This window comes from Cheilinus undulatus, linkage group 1, assembly GCF_018320785.1.
Source record: "Cheilinus undulatus linkage group 1, ASM1832078v1, whole genome shotgun sequence".
NCBI classification, from domain to species: domain Eukaryota; kingdom Metazoa; phylum Chordata; class Actinopteri; order Labriformes; family Labridae; genus Cheilinus; species Cheilinus undulatus.
The window spans coordinates 49,908,307-49,928,815 of record NC_054865.1 but is presented as its reverse complement, the minus strand read 5'-3'; the positions used below and the strand labels follow the sequence as shown (position 1 = coordinate 49,928,815).

Genomic DNA, 20,509 nt, shown 5'->3' with positions numbered 1-20,509 from the left:
ACTTAAATATCATGACATATGCACTGAAAGTCAAAATGACTGTTGTCAAAAAACAAACAAGCAAACAAATTAGCCACTCGAATAGTCAGAAATGTCTATATTGACACTAAAGGGTTTGAATCCATTTGAACAATGCTGCATCTCAGCTGTTGGAAATGATAATCTTTAACTTGTAGAGGTTTAATTTAATAATAGCACAGAGTAAGTCCAGTTTCTAACAACTACACAAAATAGAAAGTTACGCAACATGTCCTGTTTCCTGCTATCTGAACCTTGTATTTATCTGCTGATTTAGGAAATCTGACCTCTTTTCCCCAGATCCTCTGGATTTGTTGTTGGTGGCTTGAGATAACGTTAACACTTCATAGTGAAAGCCCTGTCAATTTCTATGTTTTGAGCTTGTGTTTATATGTCTATTTTTTGCAGTTTGAAAATAAAAAGCATTTGCATTGACAGAAGGAGAGGCTAGCAGCCCCATACATGCAAGTAACCTACAGATGTACAACTAACACCTGTGATTATTAGAGAGTCAAAATGTCTGCTGGGAAAACTAAAACATGATAATGTCTTGCCATTCCTGTTGAATTTGTTGACACTGTTATTATTACAATTGTCATCATTATTTTTATCATCATCATTATCATTATCATTAGTAGTAGTGGTAGTGATAGTACGGTCTAGACTGGTCCTCTTTGTAAAGTGTCTTGAGATAACTCCAGTTATGAATTGGCACTATACAAACAAGACTGAGTGATTGATAATACATCAGAAACTAATGCTAATAAGGGTCTGTGCTTCTGTTTCTTTTGTTTTTGATTTTTTTGTATACATGTGGTCATAAATAAATAAAGTGTGATACACTATATGGACAAAAGTATTTGGCCACACCTGCAAATGATCAAAGTCTGGTGTTTCAGGCAGACCCATTGCTGCAGATGTTTAAACTCAAGCACCTAGCCACACAGTCTCCATTTGCAAACATTTGTGATTAAAAAAATGGGTTTCAATGGCTGAGCAGCTGCATGAAAGTCTCACATCATCAAGTCCAATGCCAAGTGTTGGATGGACACTGGACTGTAGAGCCATGAAAACATGTTCTGCAGAGTGACAAATCATCCTTCTCTGTTTGGCAGTCAAATAAGGAAGTCTTAACCTTGCGTAGCAGATGAATACGCCCGTTTCTGTGTTTCTCACTGGCGAGTCCATCTTGCAAAGCTCCTGTCTGAATAGTTTGGGCCTGGTTAGAATCAGCGACGAGGGGCAGTACTTTCTGGCGTGGTGTAGTCGTGACCAATGCAGGCAGCAACAAGAGACCGGTGCAGTTATGGCAGAATGGATGCTGCTAAAGTGCCAGTTTTATCAAAACTTGGCGAAATTTCTTTGTTAAAGGAAGAACAAAGAACAACATTGAGTTGTTTTCTTTTCAAAAATGACAGAAGTCGTGTACTGACATGTCTACAGCCGCCATGATTTGCATTGTGCAGTTCTCTATGGAATTTAGTCCTCGGTAGGGGTGCAGCTCGATAGCAGCTATGTCACATGTTTTGTTGTTCTGATTGGCCCGTAAAGATGTGATAGATAGACCGTTCATTCAATCACACTCTGAATCTTTTTTCAAAGGCTCTGCCCTTTCCGAAACGCTGTGTTTGAGTGGTTTTCCAGATGGATGCGTGAAACAAATCAATCTGGCGTGCCAGGTTAAGGAAGTCTGGGTTTGGTGGATGCCAGAGGAACGTTGCCTGCCCGACTGCACTGTGCCAACTGTGAAGTTTGGTGGAGGAGGGATAATGGTATGAGGCTGTTTTTCAGGGTTTGGGCTGGGCCACTTATCTCCAGTGAAGTTGAATCTTCATGCTTTAGAGTACCAAGACATTCTGGACAATGCTATGCTTACAACTTTGTGGCAACAATCTGGAAAAGGCCCGTTTCTATTCCAACATGACCTCGCCCCAGTGCAGAAGACTGCAAGCCAGGCCTTCTTATCCAACACCAGTGCCTGACCTCATAAATGCGTTAAAAGAATGAATGGGCACAAATTCTTACAAAAATACCCCAAAATCTTATGTAAAGCCATCCAAGAGGAGTGGAGGCTGTCACAGCAGCAAAAGGGGGGCCAACTCCATATTAATGTGAATGTATTTGAATACAATGTCATTACAGTGCCTGTTGGTGTAATGGTCAGGCGAATACTTTTGTCCATATAGTGAATCTGATAAGGTAATAAAATTTAGGGGCTGTACTAATGTCATTTGTGCTGCCCCTAGTGGCCAAAAACACTAAATGAGGCTTTAAAATGTTAACTAAATCTGTTTGACAGGGATAGTGACCCTATTTGGCATATTCATGAATAAAAAAAGATGTGACATCATGTCGGCATCTCTTACATGTCAGATAAGCTAGCATTAGTGCAGGTGGTTTTAAACGTTAGCTTGGTAAATCAATCTAAACTTCTCCTGTGCTAAATTATATAATACATTAAGGGCTAATTTATTTACAAAACTAAATAAAAGCCGTATAATCAAATAGGACATCAACAATACGATATTTATCAAGTTTAGAACCGATAAAACCACTTCAAATTTGTGCACGCTTTAAGTTAGCTTAGCTTCCAACGGACGTTATTTGACAGTTATTGATCCTCGCGCCATTAGAGACATTTTAGCTGGCCAAAATGCCCATATTGGACATGAAGGCGAACATAAATCTTCGGGTTTCAAGGCTTGCGGGTATGTCAGCATGTGCTAGCAGGAGCCAGGTGAGGTGTCTTACCTGTTTCACTCCGTGCAGGAGGAACAAAATAAACCCGAACTCCTTCAGGAGTGTCTGTATCACCAAGACTTTAAGTTATGGCGTTTATGATCTTCCAAAAGTAAAACATACAGCGGCGAGTCCGTGTTTCAAGCCTCCACAAACTGCGACATCTTGCAAGTTTACTCCGCAATCATTGGTCGGGTCCTCTCAGCCATTTATACGAGAAGATCCGAGCTGGTGCAAAGAAATCCCCAACGCCTCTTAAACGGCTCCTCTCGATGAGAAAAAGTTCCGTTGTATTTCCGGCGTGAAATGTAACGACAGAAATAAAGAGTTTGTCTTCTTGCAAAGAGAATACGAAGCAGATTCGATGGGTAGATTATACGTGTCGTCCCCACTCCGTTGCCTACTGGCGTCTGTGTGTAATCAGATGCTGCTCACCACAATATCCATTCATCCTATTACAGAGTTTAACCCTTTACTGTCTGCTGCACGGCTTTATGCTGCCTTCAGGGGCTGTAGGGAAAATAACACCATAGGTTGTAGAGCAACGACGTGCGCGTTATTGTACACATGTCAACTACACATATTAAAACGTTCAGCATAAATTTATATCATAGACCACTTGAGAAATATCATAAACCACCTCAGCTGCCACCCGAGATCGCTGAAAGATCAGTGGCTAATTTAGTGACACTTAAATGGCCTATATAGGGGATACATCAATGTTTTCCAACTGTCCATGAAAGCAGCATTACAAGGCGTTGCACACATGTTTGGGGGCATTTAAAATCACGGTTTCTATTGAGATAATTTAAAAACAGAGCATATAACGGTTATAATTGGACTCCACCTCCTTTACATCAGCATTTTTTTAATGCTGCTTGTCCCCATTTCTAATTTCACTCTCTACGCTACTCCTTGAGTTTATCCTCAGGAAATGACAATATGTTTTCAGCCTTCAAAAACTAAACAGAATTTGTGGTTTTAACATTTGGATTTTGATTTTGATATGCAAGTCCAAGATTTTCCTCAATCCCATTGGCCAATACATTTTGACCTGTACAAGAACTAAACCTGTGCAAAAACTTACATAGCACTGATATGCAGTGCATATGTAGCCGTATGCTGGTGTTCCGGTTTATTGTCAGAGTAAACTCAATTACAGCTATGTGCTCTTTTCTATTTGTAATCCTGTCATTATAATCCAAGGAGACAGCTCTTTCTCTTTAAAGCAGGTGTAACAGACGCTCTCTTACTTTTGTGTTTTTTTGAGTTGCAGCTAATTTAAAGCCCACCTGAGACTGAAAGCTGAATGTTATTAAAACAGGTCTGTGCTCTTTCGACCTTTACATCAAGTCATGTTAGTCAAAAATATTAACCCTGTGTAGAAATCCGTGCTGGAGTCGTCATAATAGAAGTTAATTAGCTACCTTTAAAAGCTGAAAGACCGAAAATATGGTGCGTTCAGCTAACCTCAGACAATTAGACGACTGTGTCCTATACCTTATGATGTATTCAAATATCCCCAAAAAAGGAATACTTATTTTTTGATGAGAAACTTCAATAAATGCAGCTTTGAATAATAATATAAAATAGATGTGACAGACTGAATCATGGCATTTTAACTCAAACACAACTCAGTTTTTACCACTTCTATTGTAAGTCCTTGTCCTCATTTGGTCTGTACCCCAAACTGTAGAAAATTATTGTTCCTGATATTGATAAGGACTCAGATCGATAATGAATATTGATAGTTAACAGTATCAATTTCTAGAAAAATAAACGATCTCCATCCCTTATGACGACTTATGCTTACATTTCAAGTAGAAATCAGACTATAACCCAACATTACCTTTAAATTCAGACAACACAAATACAAACCTTTACAGATGCACACAAATGAGCCTGTATACAACTTCAAGCAATACCTTTGACCGATTTCTGAAGGAACTACTGAAGCCTAATCATCTATTTTTGTAAAATTTTACAATTCTTTTATTATTTTTTAATTCATTTTAATGCAACTGATATTTAATTTAAGAAATAGATTACTCTGGTTAAATTTCTTTGTTTTAAAGACCAGCAACAGCACAGTTAACAAAATTTCAATAAGTTACATGCAGCCAAACATACAAACAGCACAAAACTGAAAGAAAGAAGTTTACAATTGGGAGAACAACAATAAAAATGTGAATAATAATTTCCAAACGTACTGATAAAGTGGATCTTTCAAAATAAATTTATATTGTGGATGATAGGGTACCAGGTGTGGATTTGGATTATGAGAATGAATATATATATATTACCTTACATATTTTTATTTAATTGTCATTACTTTGTAGAAACCTGTTTCTACTTTGACACTAAAGAGGTTCTGGAAATAAAAAAAAGTCAAAGAGACAAATTATATTGGTGAATACATTTTACAGGCTGGATTTATATTGAAGTTGAAGAATCATGCGTACTTTAGCACACCCGTGTGGCTGAAGAGTACATATTGAACTAACGTTTAAGGTAGACATACGAATTCTGATATTAAAAAACATAGGAGAAAACTTCACTGACGTTTGTTATTTGCACATTAATAAACTTAAATATTTGATCATAATGGTAGTAGTAAAAAAAATCACATTAACCAGCCGTAAAAGCCCGATTTGAGTGAAAATAGTATTTCACGGAGTTAAAAAAATGTTATTATTCAGGTTAAATGATTCTTTTGCTCATGATATTTCAGTGTGTATAGCTTTATTTTAGATATGTATTGGTTCAATAAGGGTTACAGACGGACATCATTTTGATACTTGTCTTTTTTATGAGAAAGTCAAAGAACCCGCTGTCGCCGGTTGTAACAATACAAAACGATGAATGGGCTCTGCCTGTCTTTATTTTAATAATTTTCTTATCTCACTGAAGCGTGGTCATGTTGCTTAAAGCTTCTGATCATCTGGTCACGTATTCCACGTCGCGGACATAAAGAAAGGAAGTACCAGGAAGTAAAACGTCACCGCTCTGAGCTCTTCAGCCAAACTTCTCCTGAACAGAAACATTCACTTTTAACTCATTGCAGGCTACGGACAGAGGCTGGTTCTCAAGCGGAGGCCCGTGTAAAGAGAAGAGGTCGTCATGAAGCTGGTGGTCTCCCTAGTCCTCCTCCTCATCATGTTTGGGTCCGCAGAAAGCAGGTGTTTCTGTCAGGTGAGGGACTGCTGATTTTACTACATGAACATCTGTGTTTCTAACTTTTATATGTTTACATGTTGAATAAGCTGCATCATGAGCACACTGTTAAGATAAGGCTATCCTAAATGTAAATTTAAAACCTTTAAAGTGAAAGTGAACTAACAGGATGAAGAGTAAAAGCTCTAACTGTGGTGCAGATGTAGTTTCCTGCCAGTGTTTCACAGTCACACATGATGTTTATTGATATAGGGCTAGTAAATGTCATTTGGAGGCCTCTAACAAAACAGTATGAAGCTTTCTACATTTTGAGTAAAGTGTAACTAAACAACCCCTCGGGGGCCACAAGACACTGAGAGGGGGTCATCAGATGCCTTCCAAAACAAGGAATATTCTTAATTGAGTTCAAATTGTAGGCTGTATTTGACCTGTTTTTATAAGAATATAAATTTGAAACTAGTTGAATGTATGATTAAAAAGGTCATTTGGTGAGATTTATGCTGAAATCAAAGTAATATCTAAGAAATCCTTAAATTGTAGCTAAGTCTGCACACAAGTGTTCTTGTGTGGGTACGGTGGGGTCCCTGGTCTCTGGCATCTTTATTTTGGGGGTCCTGGGCTGAAAAGTTTGTGAACCCCTAGAATAGATGCTCCACAGACGGTCCATCTGTAATTACCCTTAGAAAATACCATGATTGAAAAAAAGCAAGGAAAGTATCAGTGTAAGTATGCTGACTTTGACCCAGCAGAATGGGTGATTGGGCTCAGTGAGTAGCCAGTGGGGGTACCAGGGCAAGGCCCTCCAGGACTACCTGTCCTGGCCTGATGTTCGTCACTTGGGACAAAAGTGTCTGCTAAAAGACACTGTAAACTGTAAACAATCAACAGTGTGAATTGACATTGATCATTCATGGGAGAGGAAATGAAAGATGCATTAGATTTAGTGAGTCACTATTTTTCATCTGTCCCACTTAAAACTGAGGCAAGACTTTCAAGGAAACACCCACACAGTGAGGACGTGCACAGTGTATTCAGGAAGTAGTCAGACCCCCTCCACTTTAAAAAAAAATTAAATATGTTGCAGTCTGATGCTACAGACTGCTTCAAATGTAGCATCAGGCTGCAACACAAAATGTACAAAATTGAAGAAGTATGTATGTCAGGATTTTGGGTAGAAGTTAAATGTAGCACAAGATAAAAGTACTGAAATAGAGAAGATCTAAAATTAATTGAACTGTTCTTGAGTACAGAATTTATTTAAATGTACTGACTTCCTTTGCAACACCTTTTTAATTAAAGGCAAGGAGAACAATTTAATCACAAACTGTTTGACTGAGATATAAAGTAGGTAATAAGAGCTGAGTAGTAGATAAGACAACAAACATCATAAAGTGACTATTTAATGTATTTACCCCCAGGTTTTATCCTTCATAAATCATTCATGTTCAATATAATTTGGCTTTAAAAAACATTAAAAAGACCTCTTAAATATCAAAGTAAAACAGTTTTTTTACAGTGTAATGTCAAATGAAAAACAATATTTGATGCAAAATAAGTGATTGCGTAAATTTTCACCCCCTTCAAGTCAGTGTTAAATAGAGTCATCGTTGACTGCAATCACAGCCCTGAGTCTGTGTGAATAGGTCTCAATCAGGCTTGCACATCTTGACACTGCAATTTTACTCCATTCTTCTTTGCAAAACTACTCAAGGTCTGTCAGGTTCCACAGGGATTGGGTGTGAACAGCCATTTTCAAGCCCAGCCATTGTCTTGCTGGAAAATAATTTTTCTCCCAAGCTGTGTTTTTTTTTTTTTTGCAGACTAAATAAGATTGTCTACCAGGGTTCCTATATTTTGCTGCATTCACTTCACCCTCTGCCTTTACAAGCCCCCCCCCCCCCCCGGCTGGCTGCTGAGAAGCGTCCCCCACAGCATGATGACTGTGCTTCACAGTGGGGATGGTGCATTTGTGGTGATGTGCAGTGTTTGGTGTCCACTAAACATAATGTCTTGTCTGAAATCCAAAAAGCACCATTTTGATCTCTTTCTTGCACGGCCACTCAGTTTGTGAGGTCGGCCTGATCCAGGCAGATTTACACATGTGCCATATTCCTTCCATTTCTTGATGATGGATTTAACTGAACTCTGAGGGATGTTCACTGCCTTGAACATTTTCTGTATCCATCCCCTGACTTGAACTTTTCAATAACCTTTTCTCTGGGTTACTTGGAGTGTTCTTTTGTCTTCATTGTGTAATGGTTGCTAGGAATACTGATGAACCAGTGACTGGATCTTCCAGACACAGGTGTCTTTAAACTAAAATCACTTGAGACATAATCACTGCACTCAGGTGATCCCCATTTCACTGATTGTGAGGCTACTAGCACCAATTGGCTGGACCTCTGTTGAATTAGGTCAGTCAATGTAAAGGGGGTGAATATTTATGCAATCACTTATTTTACATTACATATCTTTTGTTTTATTGACATTACTTTGTTAAAGGGAGAGTTTAAAAATGTTAAAAAGCCAAATTATAATGAGCACAATTCATTTATAAAATCAGTAAAAAGGTAAATCATCCAAGGGGGAGGAATACTTTTTATAGGTACTGTAAATAATCAATCTACTGGTAGACTCTTTATAAACTTTCATCCATTATCACTAATAGCATCAGAGCTTTAAATCAGTCAATTCAGACACAATTCAGACAAATTAATCTCACTCGTCTCGCTGACTCAGCAGCTGTTTGTGTTTTCAGGTCACAGGTGACCTGGATGACTGCACGTGTGACGTGGAAACCATCGACAGCTTCAACAATGAGCAGCTGTTCCCCAAACTTCAGACACTGCTGGAGTCTGACTATTTCAGGTTCTATAAGGTAAAATCAACACAGAGACACACAAACTGTACATACACAGACAGACATAAACAGATATGAGGCTGAGGTGATGTCCTGTTTAACCCAATACCAATGTTAATTTTGGCAGCTATTTTTGATTTTATTCTTAGTTTTAGTCTTCAGATGAAATGTCTTTTAGTTTTAGTCACATTTTAGTCATTTCTACCCTTTTTAAGATTGTCTAGTTTTAGTTGATGAAAACTCAAAACCATTTTAGTCTAGTTTTAGTCCATTAAAAGTCCTCACATTTTAGTCTTTACTTTTAGTCCAAGCATTTATTTTCTTACCTAAATCTGGTACCATATCATGTAAGTGTGTTCTCTGCACTCTGCCAACGCTGGGGTCCCTGCTTTCTACAGCTGAGAGACAGAATAGCTACAGATGCATTGTTTTTTGACAGATTTACCCACAGTGGAGAAATATCACGGATTTTGAATGTCCAGCAAAAACTACATTACATTTTAGTCTAGTTTTAGTCGTCTTGACAAAAAACTAAACTTACTTTTTTGTCAGTTTTAGTCCTCACAGATCTATTTTTGTTAGTTTTAGTCTAATTTGTAGTCGACGAAATTAACACTGTCCAATACCCATCAGGTGAACCTGAATAAACCGTGTCCTTTCTGGACTGACAGCAGTCAATGCGGTCTGAGGGACTGTGCTGTGAAGCCCTGTGAGCCTGTAAGTCATCATAAGATTATCATTATTTATTCATTGTTTATATTTAACAATATTTATTAGCATCAACAATAAAGTTTTAATATGAAGTGGGTTGAATAGGATAAGCTCTGAACTACAGAAGGTTTTGAAAAATTAGGTAACTGAAAAATTAGAGTATTGTAATAACTGTGTTTTCTGACAGAATGAGGTGCCCGAGGGGCTCAGATCATCCTCGCACAACAAGGTAGGATGATTTGGATCATGTTTAAAGGCATAATACATACTATATTCACACTGAAATGTCTACATTAATTTAAAAATGACTTCTACAGAGTTACTAATGCATTATATTCAAGCACTCACCTTTAATCAAATATTTCAAACAATCCAGAGAAATCCTTAAAGGTCACATATTATGAAAAATACACTTCTTCAGGCTTTTCTAACAAAAATATGTGCCCCTGGACAGTCCACAATCCCCCCAAAAATCAGAAAAATCCATCTCCCCCTCCATCTTTCTCCACCTTTCAGAAAATGTGTGCTGAAACAAGCTGTTGTCAGATTTTCCCCTCATGATGTCATGTGGGGAGTTAGCACCACCCCCAGGTTCGGTTGGCCCTTCGGTTGGAGGATCAGGAGAGCCACATCCATTTCCTGAGAGGGGCGGAATCAGACAGCTCATTAACATTTAAAGCTACAGTCACAGAAACAGCTCGTTCTGAGCAGGGCTGAAACAGAAGGCATTTTAGACATGCTTAAATCCTTTACTGGAGTGCAACTAACTTTACAGGCATGTTTCGGGGACCTCTGAGAACAATGTAAACTTGTCTTAAAGGGGTGAAATATGTGAGATTTTTATAATATTATACAGCTATAATATTTGTATAGCTGTAACAGGAAATAGTCATTGTGCCTTAGTGGCCACCATGACAGAGCTGCTTTGACAGATATAACCTGTTTATCAATGCTGTGAAAACACTGGTTATGTCTACAATTCTTTATTGTATTTAACCAGTAAAACCTTGTTGTGATTGAGGATCTCTTTATCAAGAATGTCCTGGCCAAGACAGGCTGTCCCTCTCAAGGAAGAGTGAACTGTTGATTGAAGCTGCTGTTCTGTTGCTCTATCTCAAACATGTTTTGTGCTGCTTCATAGTAACTGACCACGGTTATTCTCGGCCATTAGATAGACATTCTGTTACCCAAGCTGCCCCGTGACATGCTCCACAGCACTGCAGGAAGTATTCTTGCATTTTTTCATTTAAGAAATGTTTCAGGTGTCTTCAGCGAGTTTTAATAAGACCACTGTTACTCTGTCACTTTGCTTTTGATATTGAATATTTGAGATTACGAAAAAATACATGTATTCCCTATTTCCAACTTGTAGTTTTTTTCAGGGAACAACATTAAGTGTGTGTTATGGACAAGCTGTGACTGTAACATTTGTGTCTATTCAGTATTCAGCAGAATCAAATGAACAGCTGGCTGAGTGTGAGCAGGCAGGACGTCTCGGAGCTGTAGATGTCTCTTTAAGGTGAGTCTTGACCGTCAAGATCATATAAGAAGACAGTTATAGAGCAAGAACATCCCAGTCTTGACCCAATAAAAAAGTTAAAACACAAGGGATGAATAATCAGGGGTCTGTAAAAGTCTTGTTGTCAAAACTTTAACAGAAAAATGACAATCAGATGTACTTAGACATCTCTGTTTTCTTTTCAGTGAGGAGACCAGGAAGGCTCTTCTCAACTGGAGTAAACATGATGATGAGGCAGAGCGATTCTGTGTGCTAGAAGGTAAAATGAAACCCATCAGTTAGAGGAAGTGTTAAATGTAGGTTGATGCTATCTTCAATATCAAAACAAGTTTGTTATTAATAGAAACTATTTTGTAGAGGTAACAGCTCATGTTTGAAAAGCTTTAACATGTAATGTAGAACTATTAAGTTGTTATAAATATCTTATATTTTTGGCAGCTCTGACTTTTTTTTTATTTCACAGGTAAAGTGACTTTAAAACACAGTATTGATGTATTTTAATGTTTACAGGGAAACTTTGCAAAGCTAAAGTTAAAAGAAAACGTAACTGTAAAATTTCTTACAGCTACATACTGTATACGGAATTTAAGTTGCCAGGTAATAACTGGTAATAAGATTAAATTAAAACAATATTTGATGTGCTTTAAGGGGGTTCTAATTTTGAAATGTGTGATCTGAAGCAAAAATAGTGGAAATACACATTTATGGGGGGGACATGAGTAAAGTAAAGGAAAGCTTAGACAGACAATGTTATACATTTTAAACTTGTCATGAAAAAAATATAAAACATAATCACAGAGCATAACCCACACACTGTAAAATAAAATTAGTTGAGCTTACTTAAAAAATATGCAAACGTGTTGCATCAAAAATATCAAGTAAACTACACTTGACTTGTGAGTTAAAAAACTTGATTATTTTTAGTGTGCGGTTCTTGTTCTAACCATTTAAGTATTCACTACTAGTTTAAAATCAATTATTTTAAGTGCTCAAAACTAAGATTCAAATGTTAATTTAAGTCCACAGGACTTCGGCTATCATCTACTTTGAGTGTAACTGTAAACACTGAGATGTTCATAGAACTCAAACTATCATAGGTAACTGCTTACCTTAAAATGTCAAATAGTACTCACTGAAAAGTCTTGTTCACCTAAGGTAGACTAACTTGTGCAACAATTTGCAACAATGGCTGTTAGTGACCCAGTGAACCAGTAGTTGATATTTCATTAATGGCAGTGTGCCATCCAACATTCACTGACATTAACATTGCCCCCTCTAGACCTCTGTAACTGATACAGTAACTTCACTTGTGGTGCACAAAGGTTTAGTGCAAAAGGCATTCTGGGAAAACTTTGCCATAACTCAAATAATTTGAGTTATCACAAAAATACTTAAATTTTTGGAGTACTGTTCACTTAAAATTAAAATGAGTTCAATCAGCTCATAAAAGTAGAGTTGAAATAGCTGTTTTTGGATTTTTAAGTAAACACAACTCCATTTTAACCACCTTTTACTTAATTTGTTTAAACCAAGTAAACTAAAGTAAATTGAGCCCTTTAGCTGTTATGGCCAAGAAGTACAAGTAACCTGTTAACAGTAAGTATTTAGAACATGTTACAAAAAACTGAGTTAATTCAACTCAATGTTGCTGTTTACAGTGCAGTTTTTTTTCTTGGAACATGGCAAAAAAAAAAGATGTTGAGGTAGTCTACTCAAAAATATGCAGTAGAATTTTTAAGGGAACATTAAGTGTAAATGTAAATTCTAAACATTAAAAATGAAAAGCACCTTACACAAGGAGCATTAAGAGCCGGCCTTGTTGTATATCATTAAGCTTCAATAGCTGTAAAAATCTTTTATTTTGGATAAAAAGACTGACATGATTCTCCATGTTTGGCATAAATGTGTGTTTCTGATTAAGCTCTGCTGACAAAAAGATCCTGCAATAGTTATTCAAAGATGACTGATGCTTGTTGTTGTGTCTCAGATGAGGATTCACCAGACTCCCAGTACGTGGACCTGCTGCTGAACCCAGAGCGCTTCACGGGCTACAAAGGACCAGAAGCCTGGAGGATCTGGAATAGCATCTATGAAGAGAACTGCTTCAAGTAAACATCCACGACATAAAACTATGATCGGTGGAGGAACATGTCTGTTTTGGGGGGGCTTTTGCCTTTATTTGATTAGATAGCTGAAGAGAGGGGAAATATGGGGAAGGATCAGGATTAGAACCTGCAACCAGTGCATTGGGGATTTTAGCCTCTGTATATTTGCTCCTACTCTAACAACTGAGCTACTGTGCCACCCACTAAATCAGCTCCTAGTATATTTATCACTTAGTTCATGTTTGTGAGACTCCAGTGCTCTTAAAAATGCTATTTTTTATTCTCCATCTCAGACCGTTTGCTATCAAGCGACCACTCCTTCCTAACTCGTACCATAACAGCTCAGGAAAAGAAGGTGGGACATCTTTAACTTTACACCACAGCACAGATTACACTTTTTATCCATGTGTTTTCTTTTTAACTAAACATTGTCTGTGTTCCTTACAGCTAAAACTTTCCATAGATGGCTGGAAGGTAAGGCTACATTTCACTTGAAGATTCAAAGACACACTTTGATTTGTTTTATTGATGTTTTTAAAGATATTTTGGGGCTTTTTAAGCCTTTATTCAAAGAGAGAGAGACAGTGGATAGAGTCAGAAACAGGGATGAGAGAGTCAGGGCACATGGTGGAAAGAGGCCACAAGCTGGACTTGAATCTGGGCTGATATAACCAAACCGCTAGGCCATCTGTACCCCTTATTTTATTGTTTTTTTTAATCGCTTATCATTTTTTTTTCTGTGTTTAAGGTCAGTGTGTGGAGAAAAGAGCTTTCTATCGACTCATCTCAGGCCTACATGCCAGCATCAACATCCACCTGAGTGCCAGATACCTCCTGGATGGTGAGACACTCTTCTATGTACACTAATATAATCTGACTTTATGGCACTTTATTAATCAAATAGAAGTCTGAGTTTCTTTTGGAGTAAAAAAGCAATCATTTCAGTCATCTTTGGTAGATTTCAGCCTGCTAAATTATTCCAAATAAAAAGTGAAAATTCCAAATATACAGTGCCTATAAAAAGTATTCACCCCTTGGATGTTTTTGGCTTTAATGATTTTATATAATTTTTAGTAAGTTGTATGAAAACTCTTTGATGTCAAAGTGACAAAAGATTTTTGCAAAGTAATGTCAATTTAATATAAATATGTAAGACAAAATAAGTGATTATATAAATATTCACTACATTTAAAGTGACAAACTTTTTTCAACAGAGGTCCAGCCAGTTGGTTAACAGTAGTTTCAAAATTAGTGGAATGAGGATAATCTGGGTGCAGTGAATGTGTCTCAAGTGATTGTAGTATAAAGACACCTGTGTCTGGAAGGTCCAGTCAGTATTCCTGGCTACCATTACACCATGAAGACAAAAGAACACTCCAAGCAATTCAGAGAAAAGGTTATTGAAAAGTACAAGTCAGGGGATGGATACAAAATAATTTTGAGGGCACTGAACATCCTACAGAGTTCAGTTAAATCCATCATCAAGAAATGGGAGGAATATGGCACACTTGTAAATCTGCCTATATCAGGCCATCCTCACAAACTGAGTGACCGAGCAAGAAGGAGACTAGTGAGAGATTCCACCAAAACACCTATGACTACTCTGAAAGAGTTACAAGCTTCAGCAGCTGAGATGGGAGAGACTTTTCATACAACAACTTCTGCTTGGGTTCTTCACCAGTCAGAGCTTTATGGGAGAGTGGCAAAGACAAAGGCACCGTTTAAGAGTGCCAAAAGGCATGTGGGAGACTCCATAAACAAGTGGAAGAAAGTTCTTTGGTCTGATGAGACCAAAATGGTGCTTTTTGGCCATCAGACAAGATGCTCTGTTTGGCAGAGCCCAAACACTGCAAATTACCACAAACACATCATACCCACTGTAAGGAAAGTGATGGCAGCATCATTCTGTGGGGATGCTTCTCAGCAGCTGGCCTTGGAAGCCTTGTAAAGGTCGAAGGTAGAATCAATATGGCAAATTATAAAATCCTGGAGGACAGTCTTATTCAGTCTGCAAGGGAACTGTGGGTATGGAGAAGATTTATATTTACCAGCAAATCAATGACCCTAAGCATCCAGCAAAAGCTACACAGAAATGGTTTAAACACAACAAGGTGAATGTTCTGGAGTGGCCGAGTCAGAACCCAGACCTCAATTCAATGGAGAATTTGTAGCTGGACTTGAACAGGGCTGTTTAGGCCTGATCCCCATGCAACATGGCAGCTTGAGTAGTTTTGCAAAGAAGAATAGAGTAAAATTTCACTGTCCAGATGTGCAAGCCTCATTGAGACCTATCCAGTGCTGTGATTGAGGCCAAATATGCATCTACTAAATACTGACTTTAAGGAGGTAAATATTTCTGCAATCGCTTATTTTATGTTTTTATTTAATTGACATTACTTTGTAGAAATCTGATTTCACTTTGACATTAAAGAGTTTTTGGGTTTTTTTTTTTCAAAAAAAGCCCAATTATATTGACCATGACTGATTTATAAAATCAATAAAAGGATAAAACATCCAAAGGGTCGAAAACTTTTTCTGGCACTGTTTGTACTCTTCACCCTCCCTCCTTGTGTCAACCTTCAGACAGCTGGTTTCAGAAGACGTGGGGTCACAATGTTCCGGAGTTCAGACGACGTTTTGACTCAGAGCTGACGGCTGGCGAGGGGCCGAAGAGGCTGCGTAACCTTTACTTCCTGTACCTGATAGAGCTGCGAGCTCTGGCCAAAGCCCTGCCGTTCTTCACGCAGCCATCTTTCAAACTTTACACAGGGAGAGCCGAGGAGGACAAGAAGCACAAAGAGCTTCTGCTGGACATCCTGCAGCTGGCAAGGTCAGTATGGACCCTGAAACCAGAAGTAATGGCGGGTCATTGTGCAGCTCTTGTGTCTGTTGTGATTGCTCAGTGTTTCTTCTGTCTCCAGATCTTTTCCTCTGCACTTTGACGAGACATCTCTGTTTGCAGGCAATGAAAAAGAAGCAGCAAAACTAAAGGTAAGGGTTAGGCTGATGATTTTTTTTATTTAGACTCTATCAGATCATCAAAGAGCTGTAACCAACAATGTCCTGCTTGTGGCTTTATTTGAGTTTGTTTTCTTTTCTCGGTCACCATCCAGACCACATTACCACCATGATACTCATACAGTTCGTTTGAAGTCCTGTATAAGTCAGTGATTACTTTCTTTCAATGAGCAGTAGAGATATATTTGATGCCTTTTTTGATGAATGGATATTCAAGTATTTTAAATTGTAAGTGAACCCCCAGCTCTGCCCATGTCAGTAATTGAAAAAATGCACAGAAAGTGAGCAATTTGGTACTGAGAGGAGAGAGGGGAAAAGGATGGGGTTTTCCAGATGAGGCGGGAGTGACCCCTTGCTAGAAAGTGACACAGAGTCCCGCAGCACTGCTGCCTCAGAGCGATCTTTTGAGGTGGAGGACTTTTCCCCTCCAGAGTCCTCTAAGCAGGCTGTGGAGTGGTGGCAGACCATGGTGGTTCTGGTCATAATTGTTTTTGTTTTCTTCTGTCAATCAGGAGGACATCCGTTTAGCCTTCTTCAACATCTCCAGGATCATGGACTGTGTGGGCTGCTTCAAATGTCGACTATGGGGCAAACTGCAGGTCTGAACATTTATTTTCACATTGATGTATTAGCATAGTAACTAATATTGGGAATATGTACGGGAATGTACTTATTTTTATGCTGAATCTTTTGCTTTGAAATGTTGAAATTAATGGTATAGACTAATCTCATGGTACATTTGGCAATGGCAAAAAAAAGGATTCGATCTGAAACACTTCAATTACCAAAGACTGAAGGCAGACCTGCTCTTCTGAGTCTTTGGCATTACTTCATCTCTGCCCAGTTTAGAAGTTTAGTTCACTGGTGCAATTCTGATTTCTGGTCAAGATGGAAAAGCATTGAAGAAAACCTCTCAGGGACAGCACCATTTCAGGCACATTTGGGGAACAAGACATTAGTCAAAAACCTTTAGTAAATTGGTAACTATTGGTAATAGTTGGATTAATCTGTGTCTGAAGACATACTTAAATTTTTTTAAGAAGACTGGGCTGTGTGAGACTTGTTTGTTAAAATCAGCTTATGTACGCTGCAGTACTACATCATCATGATTTTCCCTCTTATTCTGCTCTCTGTCTCTCTGTCATCATTAGACACAGGGATTAGGAACATCACTGAAGATTTTGTTTTCAGAGCGGCAGATTGAAGCTCTGCCCTCAACCAGCGACCAGCGACCCAGATTTCAGCTCAGCCGGCAGGAGATCGTCTCTCTGCTCAACGCCTTTGGACGGTAAGAGAGTCTGTCAGCATTACGACATCATATCTGTGAATCATGAATCTTCTCAGCAGCTATTTACATTTGCAAAGAAGCTCACAGAAGATTTTAGTATTAAAATCTTTACCAGATTGTAAACCTGAAGTATTCTTTCCATGAGAGGAAGTAGAATTGTTGAAGCCTTAATAGGAATTTCTCATCATATCCTCAAAAATGTCAATGTAATGTCAGTCAGAATGGGGAGCCAAATCAACAGCTCTGATGTCGTTTTATTTCTTTAAAACATGAATGCTGCTCTGTGGATAACTGCCCCTTCTTGAAATGTCTCACAGGATTTCCACGAGCATCAGAGAGCTGCAGACCTTCAGATCACTGCTGGCAGAGGATCGATGATGATACTGACTGAGGTGTCACATAATCAGAGTTTATTATCTTAAATAATCAGAGCTTCGTCAGACTAACATGTTGTTATTTATTTTGGCAATTTTTACAGGAGTGATCTTGTTCTACTGTTTTCTTTCACTCACTGTATGTTATTTGTTAATGTTGTTAAGACGGCAAGGGATGTTGCTGCGTGATTTATGTACTTACAAAACCTGAAAAACCATTTTGTTGTCAACTATTACAAGGAGTATCCTCATCTAAGAATTTACATGCTTAAATCTGATTGGTCAGATTTTGTCTATCTTTGACTAATCATCTAATGCCCTTAATTTGCACTCACTGATCCATATTCTCATTTGTAGAGATAAACCACACAGTTGAACTTTTTAGCATAAGAAGTAATTCCCTAACGTGACTTGATCCATCTTTTGTTATTCATTAAGACTGGCCTCCAAGGCCCTGAATCATTAGTGGCAGGGGCAAGGGGTGTATTGAAACTGAGCCATAGTTTACATTATGGTGACCTTATAACCTTATTGCACATGCCCACTGACAATACAGAAGCCCCAAAGCTCAAGTGGTCTTCTTCATGAGTCTAAAGGCCACCTACCCCGTCTAACAGTCAGCCGTGTTACTTGTTGTCGAGTAGTATGACAAAAGCTGTTTACACAACTTTAATGTTTCATTTTCAGGATCATCATCATTTTTAACTTGTTCAAAAACTGGGGTGGGGGGGGGGGGTCTGGAGAGGACAAGGCAATGGACAGTGTAGGAAGCTAGATGGAGTGGGGAATGACATGCAGGCCTCAGGTCAAATTCCTACCTACCCAGCCCAATTGTAGGACTAGCTTCTGTCCAGCTACACTGGATGCGACCTGCTAGGCTATCTGTGACACGATTACACACTTTTCAAGTTATTTTTACCCTGATATTGTGAAATATTATTCAAACAAAAAAAAAATTAGAGGCCAGCTGAGATCTCACCACTCCGATGGCCCCACAAATTGCAATAATCCCACTTAAATTTTCTCATGTAAGAGACTGTTTAAAGTACACAAGTGCTTTTCAGAGTACAAGTACTTTTGAGAATTGCACCAAAGTATTACTAAGTTCATATTTACACGAAGATGGGATGTGAGTAATGAATGAATAAATCTGTGTAGAATTAGACATTAAATATCCCCATAAAGCTGGAATGAAATGACCTTTATTCAAAAGCAGGCACATGACTGTTGAACTGTCGAATGTTTGACTGTTTGGGGTCACCCCTAACTATAATTTAAAGGATTTTTTTTGTTTCTGAAGTGACTGTTGATTGTTTTGAATGGATTTGAAATTAGCCTGCAGAGTTGAACTGTTATTATTCATGATTTTAGGAGAGAGACAAAAGAAACATTCAGTATTTTTTTAATCAAATTCTCAAGAGGGCAAAGATTGTAAACACACTTGTTTGTATGAAATCTGATCTGACCTCTGAAATCATTAAAAATACAGCAACCAACAATCAGACATGTGAAAATACAAACTGAATACTTGTTGCTTAGTTGTGGAGAATGTTTGTGATTTTGTCCTGAAGGTGGTGCTGTTTGTAAATTATTTTTTCTTCTAATGCTGAATACAATTCACGTAGAGGAAAGATACAGTCTGTTGAGATGAGAAATTACTCAGGAATTTAACATTTTATTACATTTGTGACTTCTGCTTATTCTATCAAATGTGTGTTTGTGTGTAAAATGGTAGTAAAATGTGCTTATTTTACATTTTTAACATTCTTGTCATCTTTAACACAAGTGTACCCAGGGCTGGTTTTAGCATAAGGAGACACAGTGCCCATAAAAAGCATGGATGGTTTACCCTTTTATTCATTCTATAAATCAATCATGGTCAATTTGGCTTTTTTGACAGAAAAAGTACAGAAACATCCTCTTTAATGTCAAAGTGGAAACAGATTTCTACAAAGTAATGCCAATTAAATAAAAAGATGTAATGTAAAAGAGGTGATTGCATAACTATTCATCCCCTTTAAAGTGACTGACCTCATTCAACAGAGGGCCAGCCAATTGATGCGAGTAGTCTCAAAATCAGTGAAATGGGGATCACCTGAGTGTGGTGAATGTGTCTCAAGTGATCAGGTGATGGAAGTATAAAGACACCATTTGTGGTGTCCAGTCAGTGGTTCATCAGTATTCCTGGCTACCATTACACCATGAAGACAAAAGAACACTCCAAGCAACTCAGAGATGGGACAACCATCACTGCAGCCCTCCACTGATCTGGGCTTTACCAGAATCAGAGACAGCTTTATCAGCCAGGTATGTGTGCACATACGATCACCTTCATCAGGAGCCTTCTAGGGATGCCAAGCGTACCTGTCTGCCCCAAAAGAGTGGAGCTGCACTGATGTCACTATAAGTGCACGGCACAACTGTTCAGCTGGGCTCCAAAACATGGCTGTCTGCTCTATGAGGAGTGGGTGAAAATGGGAGAAAAACAGACAAATGTCTACTTAAATTAGGGATATTTGGGCTCGACAGAGGTCTGTGCTGTTTCCTGGACCATGAACATTAATATGTGGCCACAAATCGAGTTTCCTGACATTTATATGGACCTGAAGCAGAGACTGATGGCACACAGAGTTTTGTAACTAGGAAGCTTTAAATCAGTTGATTCTCCATATTGTAGTGATAAATTCTCTTTTACTTTAGGTA

General features: G+C 38.3%; 2 protein-coding genes across 5 annotated transcripts in view; one reads left to right on the top strand and one right to left on the bottom strand.

Annotated features, from left to right (window-relative positions):
- The window catches only part of pacsin3 (protein kinase C and casein kinase substrate in neurons 3), a 53,215-nt gene extending 50,040 nt beyond the window's left edge, over nucleotides 1–3,175 (bottom strand). For all 4 annotated transcript variants that reach the window (XM_041790220.1, XM_041790212.1, XM_041790238.1 and 1 more), the window contains exon 1: nucleotides 2,770–3,175. The gene's annotated coding sequence lies outside the window, so the exon portion shown is untranslated. The remainder of the gene's footprint in view (nucleotides 1–2,769) is intronic.
- Nucleotides 3,176–5,767: 2,592 nt separating this feature from the next.
- Nucleotides 5,768–19,516, top strand: ero1a (endoplasmic reticulum oxidoreductase 1 alpha). The gene is made up of 15 exons (XM_041789644.1): nucleotides 5,768–5,949; nucleotides 8,690–8,809; nucleotides 9,425–9,508; nucleotides 9,690–9,731; nucleotides 10,945–11,021; nucleotides 11,207–11,280; nucleotides 13,009–13,129; nucleotides 13,420–13,481; nucleotides 13,574–13,600; nucleotides 13,875–13,967; nucleotides 15,710–15,956; nucleotides 16,048–16,117; nucleotides 16,657–16,743; nucleotides 17,296–17,432; nucleotides 17,750–19,516. Exons 1-15 carry the CDS (start codon nucleotides 5,878–5,880, stop codon nucleotides 17,808–17,810), a joined length of 1,374 nt encoding a protein of 457 aa, XP_041645578.1. The 5' UTR covers nucleotides 5,768–5,877; the 3' UTR covers nucleotides 17,811–19,516.
- Nucleotides 19,517–20,509: the final 993 nt, after the last annotated feature.